At 37.5% G+C, this 17,258-nt stretch overlaps 1 protein-coding gene across 1 annotated transcript in view; it reads right to left on the bottom strand.

Annotated features, from left to right (window-relative positions):
* pdcd5 (programmed cell death 5) overlaps positions 1-15,625 on the bottom strand; it is a 35,654-nt gene extending 20,029 nt beyond the window's left edge. Inside the window, exon 1 of the mRNA XM_026286376.1 lies at positions 15,369-15,625. Coding sequence (XP_026142161.1) covers positions 15,369-15,434 — 66 coding nt within the window. The 5' untranslated portion in view covers positions 15,435-15,625. The remainder of the gene's footprint in view (positions 1-15,368) is intronic.
* Between the last annotated feature and the right edge of the window lie 1,633 nt (positions 15,626-17,258).

Genomic DNA, 17,258 nt, shown 5'->3' with positions numbered 1-17,258 from the left:
GGTCTGGCTGAAATGGGCTCATGAAGGAATATTGTAACGGGGCTCAATTAAATTAAGCATGTTCTTAAAACCTGCGTTTTCCACTACAGAGTAAGGTCTATTATCCGCGGCTATAACGTAAATGCACCATTCGCTGCGGTGATGTCCGTAGTGCGGAGCCCGGGACGTCACCTGTAGGAGAAAAAAAAAAAATCAATCCGTCCCCTCAATTTATAAACCGTACTCACGAATTCATAAACCATTCCCTCGGTTTAACAAATTTCCAATCCGTGCGCTCAGATTTTGTAAACCGTACCCTCGGTTTTTGAATACGTAGGCCTACCCACAAATTCATAATCCGTGCGCACGCTTTCGCAATCCGTTCCCTCGGATTTGTAAACCGTAGTCACGGATTCATGCAGCAGGCTTCTTATGTGTTAACATACAGTTTTATTGAATATTATTATGTGGAATAGGTTTACAGCAAAGTGTCTTAAGTGATTCTCTATCAAGTGGAATACAAAGATTAAATAAGAAAGATACGGTTTCACGGTATTAAACAATCAAAACTGTTTTTTGGGGGGGTTGGGGGGTTGAACAAATGTTTGAAAGTGGGGATGCAAAATATTGATTAATTCCATAATCGATTGTCGTTTAAATTAACAATCAATTTATCTATTAATCGTTAACCATAATGCTGCAAAATGAATAAAATAAAATGCTAGTACAAGGATTATAAAATGAATAGATGTGATTAGGATTATTTTATAAAATGAAGAGAGCGCGCCATACATTTGAGAACAATTTAATTTGTTGACTTTCCTATCCCGCACAGAGACCGATGAACGTGCCTCTTTAAACGGTTTTGTGGTGCTCGTTGTTGTATTTTAAAACACAATTACAATGTTTTCAACTGACATTTAAAATAAAATGATCCCAAATGTAACTGTGACGTGCGTGTGACTGCGCTATGCATTAGGTGAACCGCATCCATCGGTGCTGCTGCAGCAAAACACTGTTGCTCACATTAATTTGATCCTGCTGGATTCTGTTCTAGAAAATGTCAGATTTAGAATGTTTGCGTTTTGCGGACGAGCGAGCGCGGCTTTGACTAGATTTATTTGGAGATTACATGTCTCATTCGGCACAAATCCAAATGTTTCCATATTCGCAATGTATCTGAATGTTAAACTATTATTTATAATGTAAACTACTTGCACATTTGCACATACACAGAAAAGAGGATCCTCTTCATATGAGCAAAAACATCATTGGAACAGCAGAGAGGACCGGTGTACGGTCTATTTAAACTGACCAGTGTAACATTTTAAATGTTTAGTTGACTGTATTTTATTTTGATAATGAACAGACTTCGATGTAAGTTTGAATTGCCTGAATATACGCGTGCTCCAGGCTCCGATGCGATCGAAACAGCTGAGACAGAGAGAGAGAAAAAAAAACACAGGGTTAGGAAAATGTTAGATGACCATGCCTCTGTCGTTCGAGATATACAACCCAGCCTTCATTAATGTGGCTTAATTTGTTCTGGTTTACCGTTTTTTTTTCTTAAATCTTCTAATTTCGCAGGTTTATTTTATTATCTTTCACTTTTAATTGCATCTCTTAGGCTACTGTGTGTGGTAAACATGGGAAGGGAAATTAAAGATTTCATGAATTAATAATTCGTTCGATTTATTAATTTGTTCCCTTATTTCAGTTAAATCATGGGTTATTTAGGGAACAAAATTAACGAAACATGGAAATTGCCACCAATAAATAAGTAGTAGAAACGAATTAACAAGTTGTAGGAATGAATAGTCTATCTGCCCTGCAGAGTGCAGTTATCTGATGAGATGACTACATTTCTATTGCTTTTCATGTTGAATGACTTTTGTGTTCTTTCTATTATAATGTACTTTTAAAGTTTAAATCACATTAAAAGCTTAATTAGCACACTGTGAATGAATGATGATATGGTCAATGTAACTCACAGCCGCTCGCACGTGTTCTGCGCATGAGCCGCACCGAGCCCAACATTACATCAGTTTTTTACCTTTTTCAGCCTTAATCGATCAATCTCTTATCGACAATTATTTGAAAGCATGTTTTTATTCAAATTCCATTAAAGGGGGGGTGAAATGCTCGTTTTCACTCAATATCCTGTTAATCTTGAGTGCCTATAGAGTAGTACTGCATCCTTCATAACTCCAAAAAGTCTTTATTTTTATTATATTTATAAGAGAAAGATATTCTGTACCGATTTTTCCCGGAAAAACACGAGCGCCTAGAGGCGTGACGTGTGGGCGGAGCTAAAGAATCACGAGCGCCAGTAGGCTTTTGAGTTGAGAGCATGTGGAAGCTGTGACACAGATCCAGAGGCTGAAATTTAACAAGAGCAGCATCAGCAAAGGCGGTATGCTATGTGGTATGTACTGAAACTGTATATATTTGCTTAGCGGTTTTGGAAAATGACTAAGTTTTACTTTATGTTGTCTTTTTTTTTTTTTTTAAGCTGTACATGTGGAAAGTGCAGTTTGATGACAACATCGCATGTTGTTTACTTGATGTGCTTACGCGCTGATAGCTAAGTTAACAACACAGATATTTGAAGCAGTTTTACTCACAGCATGTGGTTCCAACACACAATCGTGACCCTTTTACGTTGGGACTGCATTATCCTTAAGAAATAAACGATGTGCAATCCGAATTGCAGGGAACAAACACAAACACTTGCACAACTCCGTTGATGCTCTGTAAAAATAAACTCCATCCACTGGTCCCTTAATGCTGTTTCTCTTTTGGTAATCTGTGCAGGGTTGTCTTGCCCTGGCAACCAAAAACACACTTCTTTTGTGACTTTTCGCGACGCTCTCGCTCTGCTCTCGCTGTGCTCAGCCTCTCATTGCTCTGCTATACGGGAGCACTTAGGACCCATATAAGGAAATTCCGCTCCATCTAACGTCACACAGAGCCATACTCGAAAAAAACTTTCCGAAACTTGTGACAAACCGGAAGAGGTTTTTTTGGAACAAAAATACTCCTTCAAATGTACAACTTAATTTTTGAAACTTTGTCGATGTTTAGCATGGGAATCCAACTCTTTAACAGAGTAAAAAACTAAGTATGCATGAAATAGCATTTCACCCCTCCTTTAATAAAAAACAAGATTATTTATTAGTTTAATAACTTATATTTATCATTAATAAATAAAATAATAATTAGCTAGCTGTAAATTCATTGTCATGGCTGGATTCTGTGCTTCACTCTGCATCACAGAAATCATAATGCATTAACCTTAAATTATAAATGGGACATAGTTGTATCTGCACGGGATGATGATTTTCTGAATAGGTAAACATGTTCGATGCGTTTGCTCATTTTGCAGCCGCTTTCCGACCACAGTTTTTGCAAACTGTGTCTACCTTCAAGGACAAATAAGCATTCGTCTTTTCTATACAAAAAGTATTCCCATAGAACTACTATTGCCAATTTTAACTCATATTTTGACGTGGGATCGAGATTAGAGATAACGGCCTCTGTCTCTGATGTTGTCTCCGCTGTATGTGTGGGTGAAGCAAGAGAACAGTTAAAAGGCCGTTCACGTATTGCGTCCTTTGCGCACTCAAGTTCGTTATTTCAAATGTAGCTAACGCACTCGTTTTTTCCAGGCGCCTCTGCACCGCATCGAGTTAAAAACATCTCAACTTTTCATAATGCTGCGAGCGCACCGCAGGTCATGTTCCTCACCTTTCCCATAACAACGTTGAAAGCTCAGCCAAGATGAAGGAACAGCTGATCATAGCTGTATGTGGATTGCCATTTTTAAATAAATCAAGTAGCAGAGCTACTGCAAGCAATTTTTAGTGTTGCAAATTCATTTATCCATGGCTGAAATTTCCACGTCTTCAAGGAGAGAGCGGGTCATTGTTGCTTAGCAACGGCAGACGCCTCAAGAGCGCTAGTGCCTGAAGGCTTTGGGAAAAAATCTTTCCCAAAAAAATGTTTTAGGCGCGATATATGAACTGCCCCTTAGGTGGAACGTTGTTGCCTAGGCGCAGGTGAGATTCTGTGTTTGTTATTTTCTTTCAATATCGTAGATAAGCAAATGTACACAGTATGATAATCGTACATGTTTATATCGCGGTATATCGTCATACCGGTATATCGTTACAACCCTAGGTCTGAGTCTGTAAAATGAATCGAAATTCCTAATAGGAGTGTAACGGTTTGCATATTCGTACCGGACCGTTTCGGTACAGTGCACGTGTGTACCGAATGAGCAAATGCAATATTTTGTGTGCGGAACATAGGTACATTTGTGTTTCCGAACTAACATTTTAAGTGGCGGAAGTCTCCACGTTCAGCGCAAATCCCGCCCTGCAGATGATTCTAAGGCCGGTGATTAAGTCTGCGTGGCGTGAGCGTGGAGTTTCTGCTGCGTGTCAGTTCCGTGATGGCTGCTTTGCGTTTTCTGTGTCTTTACACACCAGAATCATGCCTAACGCCATGCTGGCGCACTGCTGCTACTGTAGGTGACATAGAGGGAGGCCTCCGACAGACCAGGATTTTGTCTTCATGACAAAAGTGAAAGTGACGTGACCTACAGCCAAGTATGGTGACCCATACTCGGAATTCGTGCTCTGCTTTAACCCATCCAAGTGCGCACACACACACACAGAGCAGTGATAACACACACTGTGAACACACACCCAGAGCAGTGGGCAGCCATTTATGCTGCGGTGCCCGGGGAGCAGTTGGGGGTTCAGTGCCTTGCTCAAGGACACCTAAGTCGTGGTATTGAAGGTGGACCTACAATTCCTGCTGGCCCGAGGCTCTATATTTCAGACTCTTTAACCATTAGGCCACAATATCTATACTTCATGTTCAGCATAAATATAAAGCCTACTGATAAAGGACACTGTCAACAGTATTGACGGCAAAATAGACCATGTTTGGAAAAGTTATATATATTTTCTAAATATGAGCAGGTCTACAAGCTGGGATTGGTAATGCTGCACTGTAATCATAGTTATTTATTTAAATTTTTCATTATATGATATTGGTTTGAGACTGAGAGTATTTTATTTAGTGGAGAACTTTGCAGCAGTATTTTATTTCTTATTCTTTTTTTATTTTATATATATATATATATATATATATATATATATATATATATATATATATATATATATATATATATATATTATTAAAAAGTATTTTTAAAAAAGTTTAAACAAATTGTTAAGTTTATAGTAATAAACAACCTGCAGTTTAATGTTTGCTTTCCTTCCCTTACTGTACCGAAAATGAACTGAACCGTGACTTTAAAACCGAGGTATGTACCGAACCGTGATTTTTGCGCACCGTTACACCCCTACTTCCTAACACGAATTAATGCCGCGTTTCCACCGAAATTACCCGGAACATTTGTACCAGGAACTTTTTTTCCCAGGAACTTTTTTCCCCCCAGACCTGTTGCTTTCTGCGTTTCCACCGCGGTGTAAAGTACCGGGTAGATTAGGCAAATAGACTGGTGACGTAGGTCTGCGCGTTTCTCAATACAAAGTACCGCTGATTAAAAAAAAAAAAAAAAAGTACGCTGATTTTGGACGTGCATCCTCGGTAGTTGGTTCAGACTTTGTGCATTCGTCTCAGGAGTGTGATGTCCGCGACGACGCAAGTCCGGTAAATCAATAAACAGCAGCGTACTTGATAACTTCAGTCTGCTCGTCATGGCTACTGCAATTTTCCTTACTGTATATTTACAATAAAACGAAATATGATATCAAATACCACTGCCTCCTTTCGTTTTCATTTAAGCATAATAACAACTGCAGAAATGTACTTAGTTCAGGGATAAGTGTAACGTTATACAGCCATTACAATGAAAGAAATATTATATAAATTTGCCTTTTTTATTTTCATTTTAACATATAGATAAATTGAATACAGACCAAAGAAAACCTGTTAGATTTACCCCGCAGCTGAATTATATGTTATGTTTAACCACTAAAGACACATCAGAGCCAGCGGCACACATCAGAAGGTCTATCCCAGGAGAGGCTACTCTCGGCGGATACATGAGGACTGAGCTTCCGCTGATCGAGTGGAGCTCACCGTCTACGAGATCGGCGAAACACATTTTTAAATAGGCGCTGTCTTTATAAATAAACCATAGATTTGAGTTTTAAACAACTACATTCTCACCTGAAATACTTTTAAAATTACATTTCATGACACAATAACAGTAATATTTGAAAATTATCCGAATAAATGGGGGTTGAACTCAACCAATGCTGCGTGAACTCAGATCGCTTTGGCTACTGCAATTTTCCCCTCAGTATATTTACAATAACACGAAATAGGATATAAAATACCACTGCCTCCTTTCATTTTCATTTAAACATAATAACAGCTGCAGAAATGTACTTAGTTCAGGGATAAGTGTAACGTTATACAGCCATTACAATGAAAGAAATATTATATAGACTTGCCTTTTTATTTTTTTATTTTAACATATAGATAAATTGAATACAGACCAAAGAAAACCTGTTAGATTTACCCCGCAGCTGAATTATATGTTATGTTTAACCACTAAAGACACATCAGAGCCAGCGGCGCATATCAGAAGGTCTATCCCAGGAGAGGCTGCTCTCTGCGGATACATGAGGACTGAGCTTCCGCTGATCGAGTGGAGCTCACCGTCTTCGAGATCGGCGAAACACATTTTTAAATAGGCGCTGTCTTTATAAATAAACAACAGATTTGAGTTTCAAACAACTACATTCTCGCCTGAAATACTTTTAAAATTACATTTCATGACACAATAACAATAATATTTTGAAAATGTTGATCCGAATAAATGGTGGTTGAACTCAACCAATACTGCGTTAACTCAACCAATCAGCATGTTTAGCGCCAAAGTCCCGCCCCCGAAAGTTCCGGAACTTTAAAAAAGTACCACCTCGCCAGCAGGGACTTTCTGAGGGGCATTTTTTTACCCGGAACTTTTATTTAGTTCCTGGTTCCTGCGGTGGAAACACACCAAGTACCGGACCAAGTCCCTAGTTCCTGGGTAAAGTTCCTGCGGTGGAAACGCGGCTTTTGTGGCATTCACAACACAGAGCTGTAGTTGACTGACAATTAGGTAATATCGCCTAGCTAGTCCGTGAACTACGGCTCTGTTAATGCCATTCAGTGTGAAAGCAGGTGATGGTGATTTACTACTAATCATGGGACCGGCTTGACTGACGAGATGCACATGACAATCGAATGCGATTAATTGCACAGCCTCTTGTGACCTCTTTTAGAAGGCCAAACAAAGTAGCTTCGGTTTTTCAACAAAACAATGTCTCCCCGACATGGAACCAGCAGAAACAGCGAAAATAAAAGTTACGCCTTCTTTCTTTGCATGGACATTTTGGGCAGCGTTATGCAAATCTTCCCACATAGTGATGTAGACATGTGGGGGAATGTTAGAACGAGCCGTTTTAGGTAGGCGTGGTTGATTGTTTCATTTTATAAAGAATATCTCCTTTGGATTTAGGACTTTAGGCTTTGAAACTTTACAGATCTTCTTAATGCACCAAGAGAATGTAACACTCCAAAGAGAACGGAAAATTTAAAGGGTGGTACAATGGTGTTTTGTGTATTCAGAGTAGGGCTGTGCGATTAATTGAAATCGAAGTAAAATCGCGATTTGACTGATTTCTTAATCACTTTATAGCACGATTTCCCACGGCCCCAACCTCCCGCAGTATGTTATTTGAACCAAATCTGCATGCGAGCGGATAGATTAGCGCTCGTGCATTATTTTAATGTGCTTTCGCGTTACAATAATGCGCTCTCACTGCTGCTTCTGAACTGTGTACTCATAACTTACTTATACGCATTGCAGACGGAGTACGTGTGAACCTTGGGCAATAAATATATGTCTTGCCCAATATAACACCTGAGGCACCGCTACAGTGAGCTCTATGGCCAATACATACAGACGGTTGGTCTGGGAACACCCCCGTGAACGCCCCGTCACTAGATGTGAATTTAGCCTGTGGGGGAAAACATTGCCTTGGCGCCAATTTAAATACACTGGACAATCATGCCGAAGAGTTGCTGTGTCGTTTTCTGTACCTCCAATAAACTAACAAATTTTGAATTGAAGTTATGATCAAGGGAAGTTGTGGAAATCCCAAGACTAAGCACGTGTATGTGTGCAGTCGGCATATCATCACAGTAGGCTACGTTAACATTGTGTTCATTATTAACGTTATCAAAACTGTGTAAGGTTGTTTCAGAAAGTGGCATGCATATATAATTAGCCTTATCAATCTACCTTAAGCAAAACTAATGTCACGTTAGCCTAGTGTCAAACATAAACTCTCATGAAAACGCGTCTGCTAAGTCTACGTGATACGCAGGTATATGCAGTATACCCACCTGAAAAGGCCAAGGATTTCCGTATAACGTTACCAATTTAAAGGGGGGGTGAAATGCTATTTCATGCATACTGAGTTTTTTACACTGTTAAAGAGTTGGATTCCCATGCTAAACATGGACAAAGTTTCAAAAATTAAGTTGTACATTTGAAGGAGTATTTCTGTTCCAAAAATACTCCTTCCGGTTTGTCACAAGTTTCGGAAAGTTTTTTTCGAGTATGGCTCTGTGTGACGTTAGATGGAGCGGAATTTCCTTATATGGGTCCTGAGGGCACATTTGCCGGAAGAGCGCGCACTCCCGTATAGCAGAGCAGAGAGAGGCTGTGCACAGACAATCACTGATCAGAGCGAGAGCGTCACGAAATGTCACAAAAGGAGTGTGTTTTTGGTTGCCAGGGCAAGACAACCCTGCACAGATTACCAAAGAAAAAACAGCATTAAGGGACCAGTGGATGGAGTTTATTTTTACAGAGCATCAACGGAGTTGTGCAAGTTTTGGTGTTTGTTCCCTGCATTTCTAAAATGCTTGTTTTACAAACAAAGCCCAGTTTGACGACGGATTTGCGTATCGTTTATTTCTTAACCCCTTACTAGTAACCCCCCTTTTTTGGCATGGAGACCGAAATTACAAACCCAAAATAAAAAGGTTTCTGCTCATGATTCTTTCTGACTAGATACATAATCAACCTTTGTTCACAAAGCTGACACTTTAAAGTTTACTGTTCAGGAATCAGAATCACTCAGACTGTTATGATAATAGAGATATATAAGCTCAAACATAAAAACAAAAATAAAAATATAAAAAACATATGTTTTAAATGTATTTTTTTGAATTGATGTAGGAAATGAGTTTGAAAACACAGTGTAGCTAAGGCCACAAGTCTTCCAAAACTTCATAAAAAATTTCATAATCAAATCTGTAAAACTGTGAATTTTATGAAATATTTTCTAAGGCCATGTCATGTGTGTTTTTAGAGAAGGCTAATCAGATTGATTTATGGCCCTTTTCATCCCTGTAAGATCTCACATGTAAACATTCCTGTGCTCTTTGTGTATGTTTCACTGTTGAAAGCTGCCCGATTCATTATTCTATTGTTCTCACAAAACGAGTCTTTCACACCTCCGCCAGGTATGACACATTATCCGCATTATTCTTTTATCATTATTCTTTTGTTTTTATTCCACCTTTATTAGCCTTGATTGTGGTTTTTCAGGCTTTACAAAGCAACAAAGCAACGATCTCACTTCAGTCTCTCTTTGCATTTAGCCCTCATTTATCAAGTCTTACTATAAAAATACAACAAAACATTTTCTTACGACCTTACGTGAATTATTGAGACAAAAATGCATTATGAAGAAGAAAAGCACCTGCTATTAGTAGCATTGGTGCTAACGTTAGCATCAAGCTACATCTGAAAATTTATGAAATTATTAGTACACTTTTACTCAAAACTCACTTTAAACCCCGATCGAGTGTTTATAATAACTTCCTTTAGCGATCAGGGGTGGAATTTGGTCGTTTACTGTTGTAAAAATATGTTATTTGTAGCCTTTTTCATCGCTGCACAAGTTAGCATTTCCGATGTACATTTTCGATTTTTTTTATAAAAACGCCCCAGATCTCAAGAAATTCTCATATCAAGCTTTACTATCGTAATCGCGGGTTTATTATTCGGATATTTTGTGTGTACAGAGGTGTTTCAGTGTTGTTTTGGCCAGGTAACTACCAGGAAGTGTGCAGGAAGCATGTGACACGATGGGGCGGTGTCCAGATATGACACTCTAAGATTGACATTGGGAAGGCCCAATCGGAGTCTGAGTGACACACAGGACGAGCTGACGGCACAGCAAACACATACACAGATCGCTGGGAGAGGCTGTTTATCATCAGATCGCGGAAATCCGTGGAAAATGAATAGAAATGACGATTCTGTCTGAAGAAATATGAAGTAAACATCAGTAAATATATCCATATATCTCCGCAGATATGCATCTTTGGTCTAAAAATCCTTATTGACGCTGTTCAGTGAGTCTATGTGAACACAAATAAACCGCTGCTGACGTGACTGAATATGAGTGAGTGGTGAATTTCTATTCAAAATGTGGCATAATACGGATTTATTATTTTGCACTCCTGACATAAATCACTAAATATCTGTCACTGCAACAATGTTTTATCAAAATATTGGTCAAATATCGAAGCTAGAGTCTTTAAACTTTCAATTGATGCACAGTTTGTCCAGATGAAGACAGTGATGTTTAATGTGCTGTGAAAGTGAAACAATAATAAACTGGGGCCGTCTGCGATGTTTGCACGTAAAGGGGTTAAGGATGAGGCAATCCCAACGAAAAAGGGTCACGATTGTGTGTTGGAACCACAGGCGGTGAGTAAAACTGCTTAAAATATCTCTGCCTCCTTGTTAGTGCGTCCGCCTCCCATCAACGCAACTGGCGCTCGTGATTCTTTAGCTCCGCCCAGACGTCACGCCTCCAGGCGCTCGTGTTTTTCTGGGAAAAATCGGTACAGACTATCTTTCTCTTATGAATATAATAAAACTAAATACTTTTTATTTATGAGTTATGAGTTATGAAGGATGCAGTACTAGTCTATAGGTACTCAAGATTAACATGATATTGAGTGAAAACGAGCATTTCACCCCCCTTTAAAAAAAGCATGAGGATACATTACAACTTAGTTTTGTGTCAGAACTTTCACACTTTCATTCATAAATATAATTTATAATTTTTTGCCATATGTCTAGATTTTTATTTTGTTTGACATCTTTACTTAGTGATTATTTTGTCTTATGTCTTTGATAAAGCTCTCATTGGTTTTCTTTTGGAAATACGTTTCAAATTTATACTGAATGCATTTATGACTGTAAGCATGCCTGTGTGTGTCAAAATCGTGATTAAAATCGAAATCGCAAAATTTATCAAAAAATCGTGATAGGTTTTTTTTTTTTTTTTCATATCGCACAGCCCTAATTCAGAATTGTTAAAAGTGTAAAAGAGCTGGATTCTCAAGGCTAAACATGGTCAAAGTTTTAAAAAATAATTTAGAAGAATTACATACACATTTCTGTGCCAAAAATCTTACTTCCAGGTTGGTGCAAGTTTCAGCTGTTTTTTTTTTCGATCAAGGATCTAATGACGTTAGACAAGAACGGAAGTCCTTATGAGCATTTCTACTGGAAAAGCACGCCCGCGCACACAAATTGACCAGAGGAGAGCGAGAACTATTCAACAGTAAATTGTCCATGAAATTTATTTGGAATTTACTATTTATTACTAGCAATCACTACAGAACTTAATATTAGATTTCATTCTTACGTTACTTATTAACAAATGATTATATTTGAGAAGTGTTCTTATTGCTTCTTAAAGGGATAGTTCACCCAAAAATGAAAATTATGTCATTAATAACTCGTTCCAAACCAGTAAGACCTCCATTTATCTTCGGAACACAGTTTAAGATATTTTAGATTTAGTCCGAAAGCTCTCAGTCCCTCCATTGAAACTGTGTGTATGGTATAGAGTCTGGGATCATGACGTCAGCAACGCAATGCATTCTGGGACTTTAGGACACAGACGCTGCTGTATGTATTGTATTGATAATAGACTGTTTTGTTTGCTCTCTACAGCTAAAAAATAAGTTACAATGGTAAAACCTTGTTGTGTAATTAACTGCCATACTCGTACTCATGACCGGCATGGAAAAATAATTTGAATGGAGTGTGATTTTTCAGCTTTCCCGCTGGAAAACCGCACCTTGATCTCAGGTCTCCGAGTTAACAAAGCGGTGTCACATAGCTTGGTTAGCAGCAGTAAGAAGGAAAAGAAGGATTGTCCCTTTGGTCTGATATATACACACGTATGTATGTGCATTTATATATTTATATATATATATATATATATATATATATATATATATATATATATATATATATATATATATATATATATATATATATATATATATATATATATATATATATAGGGCTGGGCGATATGGAGCAAAAAATATATCTCGATATATTTTGCTATATCTCGATATACGATATATATCTCGATATCTTTACAGGAAAAATAACCCCCAAAAAACTACTGCAAAAACAAATATGGCAAATATTACATGTTAAGGGGCCTATGAAACATTTTATTTTTTTCTTCACCATATGTTTTATTGTTACCTAATTCTGTGTTTTAGCATGTGCAATTATTTAAATGCATAAAAACAACTTAATTAGTTAAAAACAATTCTTAAAATAGCCTTATGTGAAATGTTTTTTTTCCCTTCAGAAATTCTGTGTATTTACATTTTTCTGATTATCACATGAAGGCATAAAACATTCATTTAATTTATCTTTTAATTATTTAAAATTAAGCAAACTTTATTTTTTGGTAAACAAAGGGGATTTACTATTAAAAATAAAACATGGGAGAAATGTTGTGTGATTATTCCTTATAAAATTATGTTCGTTTCATTTTAATAGTAGTAGTAGTGGGCTATCTACATTCTGCTGTACAATAGTAATAGATTTCTGTCAAATACTTTTATTTTGACGGGTTTACCTTTACAGTTCTGTGTATGTGATACCACAGTCTATGATGTGATATGAGCTAGTCTTACTCAAATCAAACGGTCAGATGCTCATGAAGTGACTCTCTAGTGCAGTTCTGGAGATGTTCCTCATGTGTTCACGTCTTTATTTAGAGAGAGGAAAGACAATGAAATCAGCGCGAGCGTTATGCGAGCTTCCGTGTTTAATGAATGAAGACGCGCTTCTGCTCCATTCGTTGACACAGACACGCAGAACATGCAGGATTCATATTTAAATAGACTTTTACGGGTTAATATTTGCAGATATTAGTCCATTTCGCGATTTGATGTAAGTGCATGACCGACTTTTGATTAATTCATTTAAAATTTGACCAATTCCGTGACATTCCGCGTTAAACTGTAAATTCCATTTTTATGACTGGATTCCGCGATTCCGTCCGCGTTTCATTAGGCCCTACAGTAGACATCTGCCTGCCGTTCGCCCTACGCCTTAAAACTGAAGTATCTCCATATAATGGAGCCAGTTGTCTTTGTTTTTTTTTTTGACTAGTTCTCTACACGCAAGGTAAGAGGGGACAAAAGCAAGGAGGCGGGGGGCGAGCGAGCGGGGGCGAGCACAGCACAGGGAAGGCAAACAAGCAAAGTGGCGGAATCAGAATATAAACAATATATCGATATATACGATATGTCAAAATCCATATCGTGTTTAAAAAATATCTCGATATATTTTAAATATCGAGATATCACCCACCCCTATATATATATATATATATATATATATATATATATATATATATATATATATATATATATATATATATAGAAATATACAGAAATGTACGTTATATAAACAACTTTTTTTTGGATTGGATTAATCGATTTGACAGACTTAACGTTACATTAAATGTTACCTATGCATGAACCACATCTCCTGCATTATCAAGAGTTATGCATATTGCATACCACCTGTTACAGTAATAAACGGCAAAATTGATCAATTCTGTATCTCTTTTTTTGTGCATCATAACGCACTGAGGTTAATTTGTACAGTTTACAATAACGCATATTAAAAAGTAAAGGGGCCGTGTAACTCGCTCGTTGACGCGGAAAATGTGTAGGTTCTGCACCCATCCATTTGTAAATTGCAGGTGAGACTCGAGAGATTTATCATTTTTAAACTGATCAGAGGTGTATGCTCTGACACTACAAACAAGGTTAGAAAACACATTGGGGAAGGTTACGAGCGGCAGCTCTTTAAGATCATCCGACCACTCTGTGTGTTCGTGCAGATTGAGTTCGTTGATTGTCTTGATTTTTTTCTAAATACCGCATCTTTGCTTCCTTGTTGAGTTTTTCTTTATATGTAATCTTACACTTGATCTGTATGTCATGTCACTTTCACTTTCACTGATAAGCGTGTCCTCAAAAATGGTCGCGACTACCCATAATGCAATCCGCAGTGACGTAGTTTCCCAAGCTCTATACTGTCCATGTCCAGAAAGGTAAGAAAAACATCAAAGTATCGATTTGGTGAACTGGTTCAAAAAGATCCGTTTACATCGAATGATTCGTTCACGAACCGGATATGACAAACTGCTTTGTTTTGTCTTACAACAGACACGGAAGAGAAGACAATGCTGAATAAAGTCGTAGTTTTTGCTATTTTTGGACCAAAATGTATTTGATGCTTCAAAAAAATTCTAACTGACCCTCTGATGTCACATGGACTATTTTGATTATGTTTTTCTTACCTTTCTGGACATGGACAGTAGCTATACTCTAACGTTACACACAGCTTCAATGGAGGGACTAAGAGCTCTCGGACTAAATCTAAAATATCTTAAACTGTGTTCCAAAAATAAACGGAGGTCTCACGGGTTTGGTTGGAACAACATGAGGGTAAGTTATAATTACATCATTTTGCAAATTGGGCGAACTAACCCTTTAAGCATATTACTTAACCCCTTAACATTGCAGAAAAGGCAGTTTTGCGTATTTATAGATTAATATACTTTTAGGATAAACATTTCAGCTAGATTCAGTTCCGTTTACTCTTTAAATGCTGCAATCGTGAAAATAACTCTAACTGAACCATGTTATGAAACTCTGGAGCCTAATGAAATCCATTAATGTAAAAAAAACAATAGCCTGTAATATTTTAACTTGATTAGCTCAGTGGCTAAGGTTTGTTCTCGGCTCACTGGTTAAGCACAGTTTGTAACTTATACATTTAGATTGATTTTAGGGCGGTTCAGACAACAATGAACCTGAATGATGAGGATAGATTTGATTCATAATTAAGGGCCTTACATGTACAGTTCAATACAACGTCTCGTCTAAAAATTGCGATATTACGATATTTTGCTCGTGTCTTTCTCCGGTACTCTTACCCCATGTTTCGCCTGCAGTTCTGCCATACGTTGACGCCTAATGGCTTCCAATTCTTCATCAGCCATGATTTTTAAATAACGTTACACAACAATCACCCAAAGAAAAATACGACACGCTTCGTGTGCGTGTTCTGCTTCTGCATGCATGGAGAGATAAAGCGAGCGAGTGGAGCTACTTTTTCTCGTTTCCAGTTTAACGGCGGTTGGCATCGAGGTAATTGATGCATTACCTCCCCCTTCTGCTCCGGAGTTTGGATCAGATCGAGTGTACAACCCATAGACATATAAATACCTACGCCTCATTGGCCGTTTTGAGCCGCTGCTGCGATGTGTCAACGAGTCCGCCATGTTAGTGAGGGCAAGACGTTCACATTTATCAACCGATTTCAGAGGTTTGTGATCTACGTGCAGTTAAAAAAAAATTAGGTTTGGAAAAGTATTAATTGTAAGGAATTGTGAAAACTCACATTTGTCTCACTTGTTGATTTCGTAGATTTTTTCGGTTTACAATTCTACTGTTAATTTAGTATAACTGTGACATATGCAGGTAATGTAATTTAAATGTACATTCAATTAGTTGTTATATTCTTATCTCTGTGTTCAATCCCAAACATTTTCTTTCTTTCTTTTTCTTTCTTTCTTGTGTCTCAAGTCAGAATAATACATTTTTAAACACTTAACATCATTGAGAAAATTTAATAAAACAAGTACATACAAATCAAAAAGTGTCACACTTGTAATCTGTTTTTCATTTTGATAGCACTCCATAGATAAACTCCACAACAAATAATAACACATGAAAATGATGAGCCTTCATGGATCCAGTGAAAATTAAAATATTATGCACTGATACAGAGCACAGTAAAAATATAGTAAAAGTGATATTAAAAAGTATACAGTACAACATGAAGTAAAGTGAATAATATGAAAAGCGAGTACAAAGGAACAATAACATATGTGATATAATAGATTTATAATAGCACAAATTATATGTATAATATGAATAATACCATAATAAATAACTAAACAATAGATTAATAATAGCAAGAAGAATATGTAATATCAAGGTTGGAATAATACAAAATAGACAAAAAATTAAGAATACATTAAGGGTAAATTATAGAGTAAAATAAATATTTTTGAAATTTAATTTTAAAAATACTATTTGTGGAGGGGGACTTTCAAGATGGCTCCTTGAACGCATGCGTTTCGATGAGCTCGCAATCCTAATCCCTTAAATGGACCTTCATAACGTTACTGCAAAGAAAATTTTGAAAGTTAACTCAAACTGATATTATAGTGATTCACCAAAGACCACAATAGGGGGCTCAGAGAAAAGGAAGAGTTCTGGAAAGAAAGCTGGAAAGTCCGAACCGACTGTACATGCTAACATGGCTAGTAAAAAAAGCAGCAGTTTGCAGGCGACTGAAAGTGCGATTAAAGTCTCCTCTAGCGACTTGATTGAAGACAACTTGCATGACTATTTTAAACAAGGTAATGATCCAGAAGAATTTATGCTGGTGGAGGAGGAATTTCCGTGTCTCCCCGAAACTCCCTGTAAATCGCCAGCCCCCAAACAACGCAAATTTTTGGAGAAAGATACTTCAGTCATCCTCTCGCAGATCTCGGACCTTTCTCGGCTGGTGAAGGATAGGTCGGACACTCTAGAGAAGTTTGTGGAAAGAAATTCACAGGTAATAAATGAAATGAAAACAGAAGTCAGTGGCAACACAAAACAAATCACAGAGTTAAAGAAAACGATTGAGTTTATCTGCGCAGACGTCAATGCCATGAAACCTCAACTGAGACAAGCTGAAAAGTGTGCCGAGGAGCATGAAAGACGTCTAACGTTGTTGGAGGGCTATTCCCGCAGATGGAATCTAAGAATTC

This window comes from Carassius auratus, chromosome 17 (genome assembly GCF_003368295.1).
Source record: "Carassius auratus strain Wakin chromosome 17, ASM336829v1, whole genome shotgun sequence".
NCBI classification, from domain to species: domain Eukaryota; kingdom Metazoa; phylum Chordata; class Actinopteri; order Cypriniformes; family Cyprinidae; genus Carassius; species Carassius auratus.
This window is presented reverse-complemented; position numbering and strand designations above follow the sequence as displayed.